Source organism: Hyaena hyaena, unplaced genomic scaffold (genome assembly GCF_003009895.1).
Source record: "Hyaena hyaena isolate Hyena2069 unplaced genomic scaffold, ASM300989v1 scaffold_125, whole genome shotgun sequence".
NCBI lineage: Eukaryota > Metazoa > Chordata > Mammalia > Carnivora > Hyaenidae > Hyaena > Hyaena hyaena.
Genome location: NW_024080757.1, coordinates 3,025,712 through 3,044,409, shown reverse-complemented (window position 1 = coordinate 3,044,409; position 18,698 = coordinate 3,025,712). Strand labels below are relative to the sequence as shown.

The 18,698-nt window shown below is 40.8% G+C and overlaps 1 protein-coding gene across 7 annotated transcripts in view; it reads left to right on the top strand.

The window, feature by feature from the left end:
• The window catches only part of CDKAL1 (CDK5 regulatory subunit associated protein 1 like 1), a 706,117-nt gene that overhangs the window by 3,494 nt on the left and 683,925 nt on the right, over positions 1-18,698 (top strand). For all 7 annotated transcript variants that reach the window (XM_039237460.1, XM_039237461.1, XM_039237462.1 and 4 more), the window contains 2 exons: positions 16,271-16,445; positions 18,012-18,124. In XM_039237460.1, coding sequence (XP_039093391.1) covers positions 16,276-16,445; positions 18,012-18,124 — 283 coding nt within the window. In that variant the 5' untranslated portion in view covers positions 16,271-16,275. The remainder of the gene's footprint in view (positions 1-16,270; positions 16,446-18,011; positions 18,125-18,698) is intronic.

The following is an 18,698-nucleotide window of genomic DNA, read 5'->3' as shown; positions in this document are numbered from 1 at the left end:
ACACCAAATAGAATATATACATAAAACCAATAACAACTACTAGATACCAGGAACGGCAACAGCCTTCACACACTCTGCAGTCATCTACAGAAATGAAACATCCATCAATTCCCAAAGTTCTGTGATAGTTATAACTCTTCAGTCATTTTTAGGAAATAACCAAACTCGAGAATAGCCACATTAAAATCAACCCCAGTTCAGCATGGTCACCAGGACATATGATAAAGCAAGTACGAGTTTCTAAAGGAGGCAGAACTATCTTAAAGCCACATTACTATGGTATACAATTAAAACGACATTTTTTGAAAATTCTACTTTTCCAGCCCAGCAGAAAGGGACAATGTTTTTAAGGTTTTGTTTTTTTTTTTTTATTTCGAGAGAGAGAGAGTGAGCGGGGGGGGTGGTCAGAGAGAGAGGGAGTCACAGACTGAAACAGGCTCCAGGCTCTGAGCTGGCAGTCAGCACAGAGCCCGACGCGGGGCTCGAACCCACGAACCGTGAGATCACGACCTAAGCGAAAGTCGGACGCTTAACCGACTAAGCCACCCAGGCGCCCCGGCTATTTGCATTTCTTGAATGCCTCTTTGCCCATTTTTTCCCTGGAGTATGCTAATTTCTTAATGTCACATTGGACTCTTGTGTTGTTTGGGCTTTGCCAGTGAGGCCGAGCGAGCGTTGGGGGAGTGTGGTGGTGAGGCCTGGGTTCTAATCCTAGCTCTGTTGATGTGCACATCTTTTTGCTTCTTTGGACTTCAGTTTTGTAAAATGAGAGGCTTAGCAGTGTTTTCTGCTTCCCATATTGTGTGATGTTGTAGGTCTCCTTCAGCGGACCCCTCTCATCTTTCTCCATTCTCTTTGCCTTCCTTGGGTCTATACGCAGTGCTGTATGGGATGTAAAAAGTGCAATTAAAAAAGTATGGCTTTTAATGTGTCATTCAGTTCGGAGTTCTTCAGTAGTCCACATGAAGGCAGTACCTGGTCTTAACTTTTCTCATTTACCCTATTTATTTCACAGACAAATAGCGATAGAAGAAACTCGAAGGGCTATTAGGCATTTGCTTCAGGTTCACATCCGGTATAAGAAAGATGAGTTAAATTTACCTTAAGCATTTTATTAATTCATTCATTTGGTTAACAAATACTGTTTGCCTGCTCTGTGCTGGCCATTGTTGCAGGGGTCATAGATACAGTGGTGAAAACGAGGTGATGCATTTTTTTCCTGATGGCGCGGACCCTGCAGTGAGAAAGATAGAATTCGGTTCTGCAGTTACGGGGTCAGGTCAGAGGTCAGTGTGAGTGTGTGCGCAAGCTTGGTCTCTGTGTGGATGTCGTAGATGAGGAGGTTAGGAAAGGCCTCTCCAGGGAGGTGTCATTTGAATAGAGCAGTGGGCAGCTAGCCACACAGGTATTTGGCGGATGGTATTCCGGGCAGAAAGAAAAGTGTGGCAACCTCTGAGTCAAACTAGTTTGGCATACTCAGAGAGTATCTAAAAGGTTTAGTATAGACGGGACAGAGCGGGTTAGACTGGGTCATCGACAGTAAGAAGAACATTGTTGAGAACCTGCAATGTGCTAGATGTAATTTGAGTCACCAGAGGGATAGAGCTGTGAACAGAGCGCACAGAAACCTTTGCCTTCGTGGAGTACCTATTCTAGTAGAAAGAGGTAGACGTTAACCAAGTAATGAAAACACCTAAGCAGATATGAAGATGCTGTGGGAAAGGAACAAGGCTGGGAAGGGGAAGAGCAAGTGTGTGTACATGCGGTGAGGTGGGAGTTGCCCAGAGATTTCACTGGCGATCTTCAAAGTCCTGCAGGCCTCCAGGCAAGACAGAGACCCTGGGACGAGTGTGTTCCTGGGGGCTGTGAACTGGCAAGGAGCCCATGTGTTGAGTGGAAGGAGATGGAATGGTAAGGAATAGAGTTGGAGAGGTGACTGGAGGCTGATTAGGTATGCCCTTGCAGATCTTTGCGCGGATTTTGGTTTTTTACTCTGAGTGGGAATACCATTGGCAGGTTTTGATCTGAAGCTTGGGATGAAGTTAGGTTTTAAAGGGATCCATGGCTCCTGGGCTGAAAATTTCCTTTGGGAATTAAGGGGAGAAGCAGGGAGACTAACTATGGCAATAACCAATGCAGGAGTCAGTGTGGGTTTGTACCAAGAATGTGGCAGTGGGTATGGTTAGAAATAGTCAGATTCTGAATATATTTTAAAGTAGAGCCAGCAGGATTTTGTTGGTGGATTGGATGTAGGGTGAAGGAAGGAGAGGAGTCAGGGAAGACACCAGGATTTTTGCCTCGAGCAGGTACCAGGTTGGGATTGCCTTTAAACGAGATGGGGAGAGTTGTGAGAGGCTCTGGTGTGATGGTGGTGTGTGAGGTGGTGGTGGTGGTGTGTGAGGTGGTGGTAGTGTGCGCGATGAGGTGTAGAGAGCTAAGAGTTCTGTTTTTGACTCAAGTCTGAAACAACTATTCGACATTCAGGCAGGGCTGTTGAATTGAATAGGCAGCCGGACGCCTGAGCCTGAAGTTCACGGGGGGAACTGGAGATGGCGTATAAGCATCTGCAGTTGGTATTTGAAGACCACGGAACTAGATGAAATCATGTGGGGTGATCACCAGAGCCATGGGGGCATGAAGTGTTGGCAAGTGGGAGAGGGGAGGAGGAACCACGTAAAGGACACTTGGGGCATGGCTAACGTGGTAGGAGAAGACCCCAGAGATGGTGGGGTCCTGGGAGCCAGTGAAGAAGGGAGAGAATGGCCAGTATGCCAAGGGCCGCGGAGGGGGTCCTGTAAGATGACTGAAGGTCCATGATTATAGGTATTGTTGGACGTCACGGAAGTCATGACGGGCAATTTTGGTGGAAAGGTGGGGGTGAAAGCCTGGTCCATGAGAGAATCGAGGGGAGGGATCAGAAACTGTATGTGTAGGGAGCTCTTGCGGGGAATTTTTATTTTATTTTATATCGAGTAGACACACAATGTTACATTAGCTTCAGGTATACAACTTAGTGATTTGACAAGTTAATACATTATGTTCACCACAAGCGTAGCTACCGTCTGTCCCATTACTTGGCTCTTAAAGTCTCATTGGCTGTATTCCTTATGCTTTTGCTTTTTCCCTCATGGCTTATCCCATAACTGGAGGCCTGCTCTCCTACTTTGACCAATTTGCCCTCCTCCCGTTTTGCTGTTCCCCCCACTACCCTCCCCTCTGGCAACCATCAGCTTGTTCTCTGTATTTATAGTTCTGTTTCTGCTTTTTGTTTGTTTATTTTTTAGATTGAATTGTTGAGTATCCTATGGTATTTGTCTTTCTCAGTCTGACTTATTTCACTTAGCATAATACCTGCTAGGTCCATCCATGTTGTCTCAAATGGCACAATCTCATCTTTTTTATAGCTGTATAATATTCCGTTGTAGATATACCTCCTTTTCCATACCTCCTTTTCCTTGTCCATTAGCCTCTCGATGCACACTTAGATGGCTTCCATATCTGGACTGTTGTAAGTAACGCTGCAGTAAACCTAGCGGTGCACATATCTTTTCGAGTTAGTGTTTTTGTTTTGCCTGGCTACATACCCAGTAGTGGAATTATTAGATCACATGGTATTTCTCTTTTTAATTTTTTGAGGAATCTCTATGCTGTTTTCCATGGCGTCTGCACCAATTTACATTCCTACCAATAGCACACGAGGGTTCCTTTTTTCTTCACACCCTTGCCCACTTGTTGATGCTTGTCCTCTTGATTTTAGCCATTTTAACAGCTGTGAGGTGACAGCTGTTTGTGGTTTTGGTTTGCATTTCCCTGATGATTAGTGATACTGAGCATTGTTTAATGTGTCTGTTGACCATCTGTATGCCTTTGGAAAAATGTTCACATTCTCTGCCCATTTTTAATTGGATTATTTTTTTTTCGGTGTTGAGTTGTAGGAGTTTTTTTTTAATATATTTGTATTAGCCCCTATAGGATATATCATTTTCAAAGATCTTCCCCATTTAGTAGGTTGTCTTTTGTTTTGTTGATAGTTTTCTTTGTTGTGCAAAAAGCCTTTTATTTGATACAGTTCCAGTAGTTTGGTTTTGCTTTTGTTTCCCTTGTCTTGGGAGATGTATCTAGAAAAATGTTGCCTTGGCTGATGTCAGAGAAATTGCTGCCTTTGTTGGCTTCTAGGATATTTTGGTTACAATTCTCACATTTAGTCCTTTAATCTGTATTGAGTTTATTTTTATGTATGGTGTGAAAAAGTGGTCCTGTTTCATTTTATATGTAGCTGTCCAGTTTTCCAGCACCCTTTATTGGAAAGAAATTGCTGCCTTTTCTCCATTGTATATTCTTGCCTCCTCAATCAGTAGAGTAATTGACCGTATAAATATGGGTTTATTTCTGGCATCTGTATCCTGTTCTGTTGATCTGTGTGTCTATTTTTGGGCCAGTACCATACTGGTTAGATTATGACAGCTTTGTAGTACTTCTTGAAATCTGGAATTGATAGCTCCAGTTTTGTTCTTTCTCAGGATTGCTTTGGCTACTCGGAGCCTTCTCTGGTTCTATACAGATTTTAGTATTGTTTGTTATGGTTTTGCAGAAAATGCTTTTGGTATTTTAATAGGGATTGCATTGAATCTGTAGATTGCTTTGGGTAATATGGACATTTTGACAGTATTAATTCGAGTCCATAAGTATGGAATCTCTCTCCTTTGGTTTATGTCATTTTCAGTTTCTTTCATCAGTGTCTTATAGTTTTCAGTGTATAGGTCATTCATCTCTTGGGTTAAGTATGTTTCTAGTCATTTTATTTTTTTTGGTGCAGTTGTAAATGGTGGTGTTTTTTAACTTTTAATTTTTTTAGTGTTTTATTTATTTCTGAGAGAGAGAGAGAGAGCGTGAGCAGGGGAGGGTCAGAGAGAGGGAGACAGAGAATTTGAAGCAGGCTCCAGGCTCTGAGCTAGCTGTCAGCCCAGAGCCAGATGTGGGGCTTGAACCCACGAATCGCGAGATCATGACCTGAGCTGAAGTCGGACACTTAACCAACTGAGCACCCAGGCTCCCCAAGGTGGTGTTTTTTAAAGTTCTCTTTTTCTGACATTAGTGTATGGAAATGCTACTGATGTCTAGTATTCATTTTGTGTCTTGCCACTATACTGAATTCATTTATTACTTCTGATAGTTTTTTGGTAGAATCTTTAGGATTTTCTGTGTATAGTATCAGGTCATCTGTGAGTAGTGACATCTTGACTACTGCTTTGCCAATATGGATGCCCCTTGTGTCCTTTCCTGGTCTGATTGCTGTGGCTGGGACTTCCAGTACTAATTTGAAAGAAGTGGTGAGAGTGGACTTCCTTGCCTAGTTCCTGACCTTAGAGGGAGAGCTTGCAGTTTTTCATCATTGAGGATGATGTTAGCTGTGGGTTTTTCATATATGGTCTTTCTTTAAAAAAAATTTTAATGTTTTATTTATTTTTGAGAGAGAGAGAGAGGCAGCTGAGTAGGGGAGGATCAGAGAGAGAGAGAGAGAGGGAGACACAGAATCTGAAACAGCCTCCAGGCTCTGAGCTGTCAGCACAGAGCCCGACACGGGGCTCGAACCCACGAACCATGAGATCATGACCTGAGCCTAAGTCGGACGCTTAACCAACTGAGCCACCCAGACGCCCCTTACATATGGTCTTTCTTATGTTTAGGTATGTTCCCTCCAGTTCCATTTTGTTGAGAGTTTTTATCATGACTATATGTTACATCTTGTCGAATACTTTTTCTGTACCTATTGAGGCAATCATAAGATTTTTATCCTTTGTTTTGTTGATGTGTTTCATCATGTGAATTGATTTGTGAACATCGAGCCATCTTGGCATCCTAGGAATAAATTTCATGTGATTGAGGTGAGTGATCTTTTTAATGTATTGTTGTATGAGGTTTGCTAATATTGTGTTGAGGGTTTTTGCATCTCTGTTCATCAGGAATATTGGCCTGTAGTTTTCTCTTTTGGTGGTGTCTTTGGTTTTGGTATCAGGGTAATGCTGGCCTCATAAAATGTATTCCTTCCTCTTCTGTGTTTTTGATATAGTTGGAGGAACCTAGGTATTAATTGTTCTTTAGATGTCTGGAAGAATTCACTTGTGAATCCAACTGGCCTTGTATTTTTTTTTTTAATAATGTTTTTATTTATTTCTAGGAGAGAGAGAGACAGAGTGAGCAGGGAAGGGTCAGATAGAGGGAGTTACAGACTCTGAAACAGGTTCCAGGCTCCGAGCTGGCAGTCAGCACAGAGCCCAACTCGGGGCTCGAACCCACGAACTACGAGATCATGACCTAAGCAAAAGTTGGACGCTCAACCGACTAAGCCACCCAGGCGCCCCCAACTGGCCTTGTATTTTGATATTTTGTTAGTTTTTTGGTTACTGATTCAATTTCATTATTTATAATTGGTCTATTCAGATTTTTTCATTTTAAAATTATCTTTTTTTTTTTATTTGAGAGAGAGAGAGAGAGGGACAAACAGAGTGGATGTGAATGGGGAAGAGGTGTAGAGGGTGAGAGAGACAGAATCTCTGTCTCAACACAGGGCTTGATCCCATGACCCCTGGATCATGACCTGAGCCAGAATGAAGAGTTGGACACTCAACTGACTGAGCCACTCAGGCTCTCTGGTTTATTCAGATTTTCAAATTTTTCTTGGTACAGTTTTGGAAGATTGTATGTTTCTGGGAGTTTATCTCTTCTAGGTTGTTCATTTTGTTGCCATATAATTTTCATAGTATCTCTTGTAACCCTTTATATTTATGTGATATCAGTTATTCTCTCTTGTTTCTCATTTTGAGTCCTTTCACTTTTTTTCTTGATAAGTCTGGCTAAAAGTTTTTCAGTTTTATCTTTTTAAGAACCAGCTCTTGGTTTCATTGATTTTGTTTTTCCTATTATTTTAGTCTCTATGTCATTTATTTCTGCTCTGATCTTTATTATATCCTCTCTTCTACTTATTTTGGGCTTTGTTCTTTTTTTAGTTCCTTTAGGTGTAAAGTTAGGTTGAGTTTTTTGCTTCTTGAAGTAGGCCTGTATTGCTATCTATTTTTCTTTTAGGGCTACTTTCCCTGTGTCCCATAGATTGTGGACTATTTTCATTTGTTCCCATGTATTTAAAAATTTTTTTCTTTGATTGTTTTCTTGACCCATTGGTTGTTTAGTCTCCATGTGTTTGTTTTTTCCAGTTTTTTTTTCTTGCGATTTATTTCTAGTTTTAGACCGTTGTAGTTGGAAAAAAATGCATGTTTTGATTTCGGTATTCTTCAATTTATTGAGGCTTGTGTTTATGGCTTATTATTCTGGAGAATATTCCATGTGCATTTGAAAAGAATGTGTATTCTGTTGTGGATGAAATATTCTGTGTATGTAACGCCCATCTGCTCCAGTGTATTGTTCAAATACATTCTTTGCTTACTCATTTTCTGTCTGAATGATCTATCCATTGATGTAAGGGGGGTGTTAAAGTCTCCTGCTGTTGTTGTGTTGCCATTAATTTCTTTCCTTATGTCTGGTAATATTTATCTATTTACGTGCTCTAGTGGGTAGCATAGATACTTAACAATTGTTTTATATTCTCTTCTTGGATTGATCTTTTTATCATTATGGAATGCCAGTGCCCCCCCCCTCCACGCCTTTTTTGTCTTTTCAACAGTGTTTTAAAGAAGTCTGTTTTGTCTGATAGAAGCATTACTACCCCAGCTTTTTTTTTTTTTCTGCTTCCATATGCATGGTCAATGTTTTCCACTCCTTTGCTTTTAGTCTGTGTGTGTCTTTAGATCTAAGGTGAGTCTCTTGTAGATGAGGTACAGTGCGTCTTTTTTTTTTTTTTAACATCCTGTTTCCTGATTGGAACATTTATGCTATTTACATTTAAAGTAACTATTTTTTATTTTTTCTTAAATAGTTTATTGTCTAAAGTGATTATTGATAGGTATGTACTATTACTATTTAAAATTTTTGTTTTCTGGTTATTGTTGTAGTTTTTCTTCCTTTCTTTTGCTCTTTTTATTTGAGATTGATATGTATCTGCAGTGTTTTGCTTGGCTTTCTTTGTCTTTATTTTTTGTGTATCCATCATAGGTTGAGTTTGTGGTTACATGAAGTTCCTAGATAGCAGGCTAAGTAAAGAGGAGTTTGTATTAATTTGATGGTCATTTAAGTTCAACATATTCTAGAAAAAACCAGAAATGGAAAATCTTTTTCCTTTTTCTTTTTTGCGTTCTCTTTTTACTCCCTTCTCCACATTTTGTGTATATGTTGTCATATTTTACATCTTTTCTTATGTCTAATATGGCCATTTCTTTTCCACTTAAAGTTAAAAGCCCCTTTTACATTCTTTGTAAGGCTGGTTTAGTGGTGATAAACTCCTTTAACTTCTGTCTGTCTGGAAAACTATCTTTACTTTAAATCTGAATGATGATTTTGTTAGGTAGAATATTCTTGGTTGTGGGTTTTTTTTCCTTTCAGCGCTTTGAATATATCATGGCTTGCTCTTCTGGCCTGCAGAATTTCTGCTGAACAATCAGTGGATAGCCTTATGGGGTTTCCCTTTTAGGGAACTCTTTGTTTCTTTCTTACTGTAAGCTTTTAGGTTTCTCTTTTTATCTTTAACCTTTGACGTTTTAATTATTATGTGCTGTGGCGTGGACCTCCTTGGATTCTTCTTGTTTGGAACTCTCCTTTTTGGACCCAGATATCTATTTCCCTCTTTACATTTGGGAAGTTTTCAGTTCTTCTTCAAATAAGTTTTCAGCACCTTTCTCTCTTTCTTCTGAGAGTGCTCTATAATGTGAGTACTTGTTTGCTTGATGTTATCCAAAGATCTCTTAAACTTTCCTCATTTTATAAAAATTCTGTTCTCTTTTTAAAACAAAAAAATTTTTTTTTTTCAATTCTATTTTCATTGCTGTTCAGCTTGTGAACTCTCTGTTATCGTCTTCCAGATTGCGGATCTGTTCTCGTGCATTCTCTAATGTACTGTTGATTGCCTCTAGTGTGGTTTTCCTTACAGTTATTGTATTTCTTTATCTCGGATTGGTTCTTTTTAATATTTTCTCTGTCTTGAAGGTCTCACTTAGTTCTTCCACGCTTTTCTCCAGCCCAGTGAGGATCCTTATGATCCTTACTTTAAATTCGTTAGCAGGCATATTGCTTAAATATGTTTCATGTAATTCTTTTGCTAAGGCTTTTTTGTTTTCTTTTATACTTTTGGAACGCATTCTTCTGTTTCCCCGTTTGCTTAACTTTCTGTGTTTGTTTCTGTGGATTAGGCGAACGAAGTGGTTATTTCTCTAAAAGGTGAAAGAGCGGTCTTGTGTCTGGAGACCTACGCAGACTGTGTGTGCTTGTGACGTCTGCTGGCTGGAGCTGTGGCCCTAGGGGCCTACTCGTGCTCTTTTAAACTGTGGCTTAGTCGGTTGAGCTTCTGACTCTTGTTTTTGGCTTAGGTCATGATCTCACCATTTGTGAGTCTGAGCCCCGCCTCGGGCTCTGCGCTGACAGTGTGGAGCCTGCTTGGGATTCTCTCTCTCCCCCTCCCGTCCCTCTCCTACTCGTGCACGCACACACTCTCTTTCTCTCCAAATAAATGAATGAACTTAAAAAATGTTAAACTATGGCTTTTTAAAGAAAGACTGAAGAAAAAAAGAATTTAAAGAAGAAAAGATAATAAAAGGAGAAGAGAACCAAACCAAAAAGAAAAAAATGTAAAGAAAACAAGACAAATTTTAAAAAGTTAAAAAAAAAAACCCCAGTAAAAATTAAAACACACATAAAACAGAACTGTAGCTTGTTTTCTTTGCCCCAGCAGCATAGGGCGGCCGGCGTGGGCTTATCAGCCCTGGGCTCCCTGTGGTGACCGCACCCACCAGTTACAACACCGGGACCCTCCAGCTTTGGTGTTGGACTCTGCCTCTTAGGGCAGCCAGACCCTTCCTCAGTCGGTGTTTGATGCGGAGAAGGAGAGAGCATTCCCACACCACTCGGCCCTTTCAAACTGCCGCTTCTCTTGTGACGGCCGCTGTGGGCTTGTGGGCCCTGGGCTTGCAGAGGTCACAGCCTGCTGGGCGGATTGGGGCTGCCTGTCATGGTGTCCAGGCCCTGTTCCGGTCTAGGCTTTTAGGCGGGGAGGGAGCATTACTGCGGCTTCCGCAGTCCCTGGGCCGGAGCGCTTTCCTGCAGCTCTGCTGAGGCTTGGCACAGGTTAGCGTTGTCTCTTTCAGAGGCTGGTTGCTCTGTTAAACTGTGGGTTTTTTACCTGTGCCCAAGGACAGAGGGGTCTGCTCCCGGTCCCTCAGTACTCTCGCACCCCACTGCAGTTCATGGTGTCGGGGGTGGGCATTCCCTTTGTCACCCTGTGTCTCTCGCTGTTCTGTCTCTGGTTGTTGAGTAGCTGCTCAGGCAGCCCTCAGTTCCTCAGGAGGAATTGTTCTATTAATAGGTGTAATTCGGTGTGTTGCGTGGAGGACGTGCGTTTCAGTCTTCCTACGTCATCATCTTGAATTGGAATCGGAGATTTTTTTTGTTGTTAATTAAAAAAATTTTTTTAAAAATTTTATGTTAGAAGGAGTGAGAGAGAGCATGAGCAGGGGAAGGGGCAGAGAGAGAGGGAGACAGAATCTGAAGCAGGCTCCAGGCTCTGAGCTGTCAGCACAGAGCCCAGTGTGGGGCTCGAACTCATGAGCAGTGAGGTCATGACCTGACCTGAGTTGGATGCTTAACCGACTGAGCCACCCAGGCGCTCCTTTTTTTTTTTTTTTTTTTTGGTTAAGTGTTTATTTTAATTCCAGTATAGTTACCATACAGCGGAAGATTAGTTTCGGGTGCACAGTTAATGATTCAGCACTCCCATACAACACCCGGTGCTCATCCCATGTGCTTCCTTACTCCCCATCTCCTGTTTCACACAGCTCCCCACCCACCGCCCCTCTGGCCACCAGCAGTGTGTTCCTAGCATTTAGAATCTGTTTCTTGGTTTGCCTGTTCATCTCTTTTCTTCCCTTTTGCTTTCTGGTTTGTTTCTTTAATTCCGCATATGAGTGAAATCATACGGTATTTGTCTTTATTCGGGCTGACTTACTTCGATTAGTATAACACGCTCTAGCTGCATCCACATTGTTGCAAATGGACAAGGGGATTTTCTTTGAGAGAAATATGATTGAGATAGTACATAGAGGAGGTGGGGTCTAGGTGTTTTCAGTGGGAGAAATAGCATGTTTGTATTGGGTAGAGAGAGTGATGATAGAGCAAGAGTGGTGTGATTCTGTGCTTGACTAAGTCAGAGTAGAGGATTGCTCTTGGAGGGGGTGGTGGGCTGTTCATTCAGTAACAGATTGCTAGGCAGAGGACACTGACCATTTCCCTCTGAAGGAAGGAAGTCATCCGTCTGTGCAGGGTGTGGGAGAGGAGCTGAGGCTCCGCTTCACTGAGGCCTTCTGTCTTTGGTACATGTTTAGCCCCATTAGGAGGAGACGTGTGAGAAATTAATTTTCAGAAAATTCCTAAGATAAGTGAGTTTTAGTTTCTTTACTGTAGTTTTTCAGTCTTTGCTCTACTAATGCATACTGGGAACCTGTAAGGAGGCAGAATTTCCTAAATTTACTTGACCACACAATTGTTTTTTCACTGGTAGATAGTATTTCAAATCAATAGAACCCATTTCAGAAAGCCTAACCTGGTTCAATTGTCCTTAATCTGGTTTGCTGAGTTGGCCAGGGCTCTTGTTTGCAAGGGCAGAAAACCCAGTGTAAACTAATGTAAGCCACAAGGGGAAACTGACCGGCTCACGTGTTGGGGCTGAGCGGGGCTTTGAACCTGGTGCTCAGATAACGTCAGTATGGCTCTTTGTCTCTCCAGCTCCTATGAGGCTCATTCCCTGGGTCGTTTCTGCCCCGTGGCGGGCAGCATGGCCCCTGGCTCCCCCATGTCGACACCCTCCCAACTTGGCCCCTCAGTGAAAAGGGAAGCCATCTCTCCTGTTAGTTCGGGCATAGAAGTCCTCCTGATGATCCTCGTGGTCTGGGCTTGTCATGTCCAAACCTGAACCAGTATGGTGGCCAGGAGGATCGGTTATTCTGAAGGCTTGGGTCACGTGCCTCATTCCTGTGTCTTGGGAAGGAGGAGGCCTGTGACTGGCAGACTCCCCTCGACTATGTCATATACATGTTAACTGTAATTTAATCTTTATCTGGTTAAAGATTATTTCTAATCTTTTGTTATTACTAACAATGTGAAGTTGGCTGAGCTTTGAACACAGGTTTGTCTGACTTAACTGGGCATAATTTGTCGTAGTTGTAAAGACTACATTGCAGTAAGGGGCACAAAATGATCCTGGCTGAAAAGCTGCTCTTCTTATTTATTTATTAAAAAAAATTTTTTTTTAATGTTTTATTTCTGAGAGAGAGAGAGACAGTATGAGCAAGGGAGGGTCAGAGAGAGAGGGAAGCACAGAATCTGAAACAGGCTCCAGGCTCTGAGCTGGCTGTCAGCACAGAGCCCGACGTGGGGCTCAAACCCACGAACTGTGAGATCATGACCTGAGCCGAAGTCAGACGCTTCACTGACTGAGCCACCCAGGCGCCCCTGAAGCTGCTCTGTTTATTGAAAGCTGTGAACGGGGAGAGGGGGACCTGGCAGATGGGGAAGGGAGAATTCATCAGAGGTGCTTGAGACCAACAGGGAGTCTTAGGATCCTTAACACTGGCTTGGGTGACCCAGCCGAGGTACAGTGGTCATTCCTACATGAAGCAGGCAGTAGAGGCTGTAGGCTGGGGCCCGTTTGGCATGGGATTGTTGTTGACCTTCTTTGGGTAAGTTAGCTTCCCTTTGTTTCATACTACTCTTTAGAGTGAGGACGGTAACACCGCCAGACTCCCGGAGTTGTGAGTGGGTTAATGAGATGACCCCGTGAAGCACTTGTTTGACATCTGGACATGGTACTAGTGGTAGCACCAGTTAATGTACTCAAGTGTACATTCCTTTTTCTTTCCAGGTGATTTTTTCCCCTTAATTACTGTATTTTAACATAATTACAGATTCACTTACAGTAGTAAAAGTTATGTGGGTATGCTGTACGGTTTATCCAGTTCTCCCCAATGGCAACATCTTGCAGAACCGCAACAGAGGATACTGATGTTGATGTAGTTGGGGTGGAGGGCATTTCCATCACTCCAGGGACCTCTCCTGTTGACTGTTGATAGTCACATTCACTTCTCTCCTGTCCCATTCTCTCCTTAATCCCTGGTGACTTATATTGCGTTCCTTATTTCTGTAATTTTTGTTATTTCAGGCTCAAGTATGTTATATAAATGTAACCATAGAGTACAGAACCTTTTGGGATTGGCTGTATTCACGCAGCATGTTTCCCTGGAGATTCATCCAGCCTGTTGTATGCATCAGTGGTACATTTTTTATTGCTGCGTAGTAGTCCTGGTACAGGTATACTACAGTTTGACTGTGCCACCCACGGAAGGGCATCTGGGTGTTTGCAGGTTTTGACAAAGAAAGTTGCTGTAAGCATTTGGGTTTAGGTTTTTGTGGAAATGTAGGTCTTTATTTCTCTTGGAAAAGCCCTCAGAAGTAACAAGGGAGTTACATCGTTAGTTTTTTAAGAGAACGCCAAGCTGTTTTCTGGAGTGGCTGTGCTGTTTTATGTTCCTGCTAGCATTGTATGAATGATCGAGTTTCTCTGCATCCTTGTCTGCATTTAGTATTGTCACTGTTTTTTAATTTTAGTCATTCTGGTAGGTGTGTAATGATACTCTATTGTGGTTGGAGTTCGTGTTTCTCTGATGGCTGGTAATGTTGACTGTATGCTTGCTTGCCTTCTTTATATCCTCTTAGATGAAATGTCTTTGTCTTTTATTCATTTCCTAATTGGATTTTTTTAACTGTTTTTTGAATTCTAGATACCAGTCTTTTGTCAGATAAGTAGTTTGCAAAAATTTTCTCCCACTCTGTAGCTTGATTTTTCTTTAAAAAAAATTTTAATGTTTATTTATTTTGAGAGAGAGAGAGAGAGAGAGAGAGAGAGAATGAAGGGGGGGGGAGAGAGAGAGAGAGAGACAGATAGAGATAGATATACAGGCTCCAGGCTCTGAGCCATCAGCACAGAGCCCGATACAGGGCTCCAACTCAGGAACCATGAGCCGAAGTCAGACGCTTAACGGACCAAGCTGCCTAGGCACTCCTGTGTAGCTTGACTTTTTATACCCTCTTAAACAGGTCTTTTGCAGAACAAAGGTTTGAAGTTTTGATGGTGTCTGGATTTATTAATTTTTCTTTTTATGGATCATGTTTTTGGTATCAGGTCTAAGAATTCCTCATCTAGCTCTAGGTCTAGAAGATTTTCTCTTACAGTTTTTCCTAAAAGTTTATAGTTTTATGTTTAAGTTTATGATACATTTTGCATTAGTTTTTGTATAATAATTTTTGTGTGAAACTTAGATTGGGGTTCAGTTTTTGTCTGTAAATGTCTCATTGCTCCAGCGTGAGTGGAAACGGTTATCTTTCTTTCACTGAATTGCTTTTGTACTTTTGTGAAAAGTTGCTTGAGCATATTTGTGTGGGTCTCTTTCTGGTTCTCTGTTCTGTTCTGTTAATTCATATTCCTGCACTCCCACCAACACCGCACAGTCTTGATTATTCTAGCTGTGTAATAAGTCTTCAAATTGGGCAGCTCAGTTCCGCCCACTTTATTCTTTTTCACATTGTTTCAGATTGTTACTTAAAAAAATTTTTTTTACCAGTCCATATAAATTTTAGAACGATCTTATCTATATCTACAAACCATCTTGCTTGGATTGTGATAGGACTGTGATTACAAACTTGTATGTCAGTTTGGTCTTCACTGCGGTGGGGGTGAGGGCCCCACACAGTTTGGTCTGCTGGTTGGCGAGCCCAGGGTTCCTATGTGGCCGCCTGTGGTTCTGTCCGGGCGGCTGGGGGCGCCTTATTACGGCCTCATAAAAGTAGAAGTCAGGAGGTGGGACTGTGGTTTTGTGTTTTGTGAGGTTTTGTTTGTTTTGTTTGTTTTATGGGGTAGAATGGTGGTTGTCTGAAAGTTTTGTCTTGCTAGGCTGTCCCTTTTCTGGTTCTTTGAAAAGAGAACAGTTTTTTTGGGGGGTGCTTCTATTGTCTGTATCTGTTGGTGATTCTGGGTTGTGGGCTTCTTCAGCTCAAGTCTGGGATAGAGGAGGCGAAAGAAACCCCGAGTAACTCACCATTGTGTTGGGCCTCGGGTTCCATGGTCCCCAGCCAGTCTACCTTCTCTCTACCTTTCACAGTCTTCTGATGTTTATTTTATATATGATGCCCAAGTTTTCGTTGTGGTTAGTGGGACGGATAGGGAAAAGTACACCTCTTCTATCTTCTCGAAAGCTGTGTCCACGTTTTCTTTTTGAAATTATAAAAATTTTGAACATTCGGGAAAGTAGAATCAGATAATGAACACCAATATATATATGTGTCTTAGATTTCAGACTTGTAAATGTTTTCCTGTATGTTTTAACCTATTTTTATTGTCTTAAATTGCAGGCATAATGATATTTAACCACATATTCAATATTTCAAGAAGATTTTTAGAAAAGCTTATGTGTTTTGAGTGTGTGCGTGTGCAAGTCAGGGAGGGGCAGAGAGAGAGGCTTCACACTGTCAGCACGGAGTCCGACATGGGGCTCGATCTCATGAACTGAACTGTGAGATCATGACCTGAGCTGAAATCCCAGACGCTTACCTGAGCCATGCAGGCACCCCATAAAAAGATTTTATAAAAATAATAAATAAAATGGATAATCGTGTTTATGATGTCAGAAATAAGATTTTTAAATAGAAGGACAATACTTCATATCAGTACTTTGTATCTAATGATTTACAGTAATATCCTAATATTATCTGACACCCACTTTGTATTCTCCTGCCCCTAGTTCCCACAATATTTTACAGCTGGTTGGACAATGTGACACAGAGTCAAGAACATGCATTTCATGTCGTTGTTAGCTTCTAACTTGTTCACTCCTTCTCTGTGATACTGATTTGTTGAAGAAATAGTTCCAATTGAACCTTGAGATGCCCCATTATCAGTAGGATTTGTCTGATTGTTTCCTTGTATTTCTTTATCTTGTGCATTTTTTGTAACTTGAAGTTAAATCTGAAGGCTTTATTAGATTCAAGATCAGCAAGAATATTTTGTGAAAGAGATTTGTGAGGCACTCATATGTCTGTCGTCTGTAACTTTTTTATGTAATAGAGAAGATGCCTTCTGCCTCCTGTGATACCCTCCTGGACGACATAGAAGACATTGTGTCACAGGAAGATTTAAAGCCACAGGATAGGCATTTTTCACGGAAGCACGTTGTTCCAAAGGCGCGAAAGCGAAACACTCAAAAATATTTGGAAGAGGAAAACAGTCCACCAAGCGATAGGTAAGCTCTTGTTTTGAGCGTATATTCAGTATCCTACCAGGGAAGAAACTGGTGCTACTGGTCTGTGTGATATATATAATGTCTCTTTCTAAAAATCTTTTGAACTTTGGAGAGGAGATTTTTTTTTATTTGAATGGTTTTAAATTTAGCAAAGTCATTGGTTAAAAAATAAAAAATGTCAGATAGCATATTTCTTGAAGACTGACTGGCTCAAGGACAGTATTTGGCGTAAACATAGGAACCATGGCGCCCCCGGCCTCCTACCCCGCCCCCCAAGGCTTGCCTCCACGGCCCAGGATCTGTTTGATATCACTGTATGTATATGTGCTGCCGAAGCGAGCACTTGCTATCACTGTGTGTTATGTTGCGTTACTTCCAAATGAGAAATTTCACTGGATTTCGTAATTGTTATGAGACAGTGGTGCTTCGGGTATTTGCTTTTTCTTAACAAATTTACAGATACTTCTGGATCAGCCAAAGGCATTGGGCACAAAAGAATTACTGTGTCGTTTATCATATTAGGTCTTTAGTTTTGTGAAATTCTAATACAACCTAGCCAGAAAGGATTTTGCAGTTGTATAATTTGAACATGCTTATATTTGTGTAAATAATAAATTGCTCACAGTTTTAAGTCACTCGATTTTGTTTGTAACAGTAAGTTTTTAAAGTCTGTGAATGTAAACTTTTCATATATTTTAATGACTGAAGTTTATTGAATTTGTTCTGAATATGTCTTTAAGGTAATTTCTGTTTAAATTTAAATTATTAGGGCAGTCTTACTTGAAAGACCTTTTTTCCCTTTCTAAAAATAATACATTTTTATAACTTTATTTTTTGATTTTTTTTAATAACTTGTTTTATATATGGGTTACTATTAATTATGCTGTGGAGTGATGGTTTTTCTGTTTTGATTCAGTTATTTCAATAAGTTATAAAGATTGTAACTATTATATAGGAGTCTGTGAAGAGGTGGATGTCTTTAGTTTTTCTTTATTTGCTTCTGTTGGCTAGAACCATTTTCTATTGTTATTTGTATTTACATTTTTATGAGTTTAACTTAGTGATAGTACATTAGTAGTACTGAATTTAAAATATAATGCACAGAAAAGGGAGGTATTTTTATGTAGAGAGTCATAACTTAGAATTCTGTGGCTGTTTTATCTTTTTTTAAAAAAAATTTAATGTTTTAAATTTATTTCTGAGAGAGAAAGACAGAGACAGCGTGAGCAGGGGAGGGTCAGAGAGAGAGGGAGACACAGAATCTGAAGGCAGGCTCCAGGCTCTGAGCTGTCAGCACAGAGCCTGATGCGGGGCTTGAACCCACCAACCAGGAGATCATGACCAGAGCCGAAGTCGAATGCTTAACCGACTGAGCCACCCAGGCGTCCCTGTGGCTGTTTTACCTTGATTTTAGACTTTTGGGGTAACGCTTTTTCATGAATAGATTGCACATAGGTTGCTGTGAGTGTGTTTTTGCTTTATATGCCCAGAAATCAAATATTTTTTGTTCTAAAAATCCTTAAATGAGCCTTACTTTTTTTTTTTTTCTTATTGATTCTTTAATAGCACTATTCCAGGCATACAGAAAATTTGGATACGAACATGGGGTTGTTCTCACAATAATTCTGATGGAGAATATATGGCTGGACAGCTGGCTGCTTATGGATATGAAATTACAGGTAATGGGATCTGTAGTGTATTTCATTGATTAAATTTTTCAGGTCTGAGTTCTTTAGAGATGCATATTTTAGCTTCAGCAGTTAAAGCATGTTTTAGCATAACTTAATGATTTTAAAGTAAAACAAAATGATAGCTCTTATACATTGTCTAGATAACTAAAGATACATTATTTTAAAAATACTTCAAAAAACTACTTTGAAATAAATTTAGACTTACAGAAAAGTAGTAATATTATAATTTGCATCTCTGCTTTACCCAGTTTTCTCTGGTACTGACCTCTGACATAATTATGCTATAATGAATAAACTAGGAGGTTAACATTAGGATAGTACTTTTCCCTAAGCTGCAGATCTTATGTGAATCATGCCCGTTTCCCCACTGACGTTCTTCTGTTCAGGATCCAGTCTAGCATCTCACTTTATGTTTATTTGTCACGTCTCCTTAGTCTCCTCCAGTTGACAGTTCCTCAGTTTTCCCTTGTGTTTTATGTCTGTGGACTGCTGAAGAAAGCCTATTTGTTATTAGAATGTTTTGTAGAATGTCCCTCAACTTGGGTTTGTTGGGTGTCTTCTG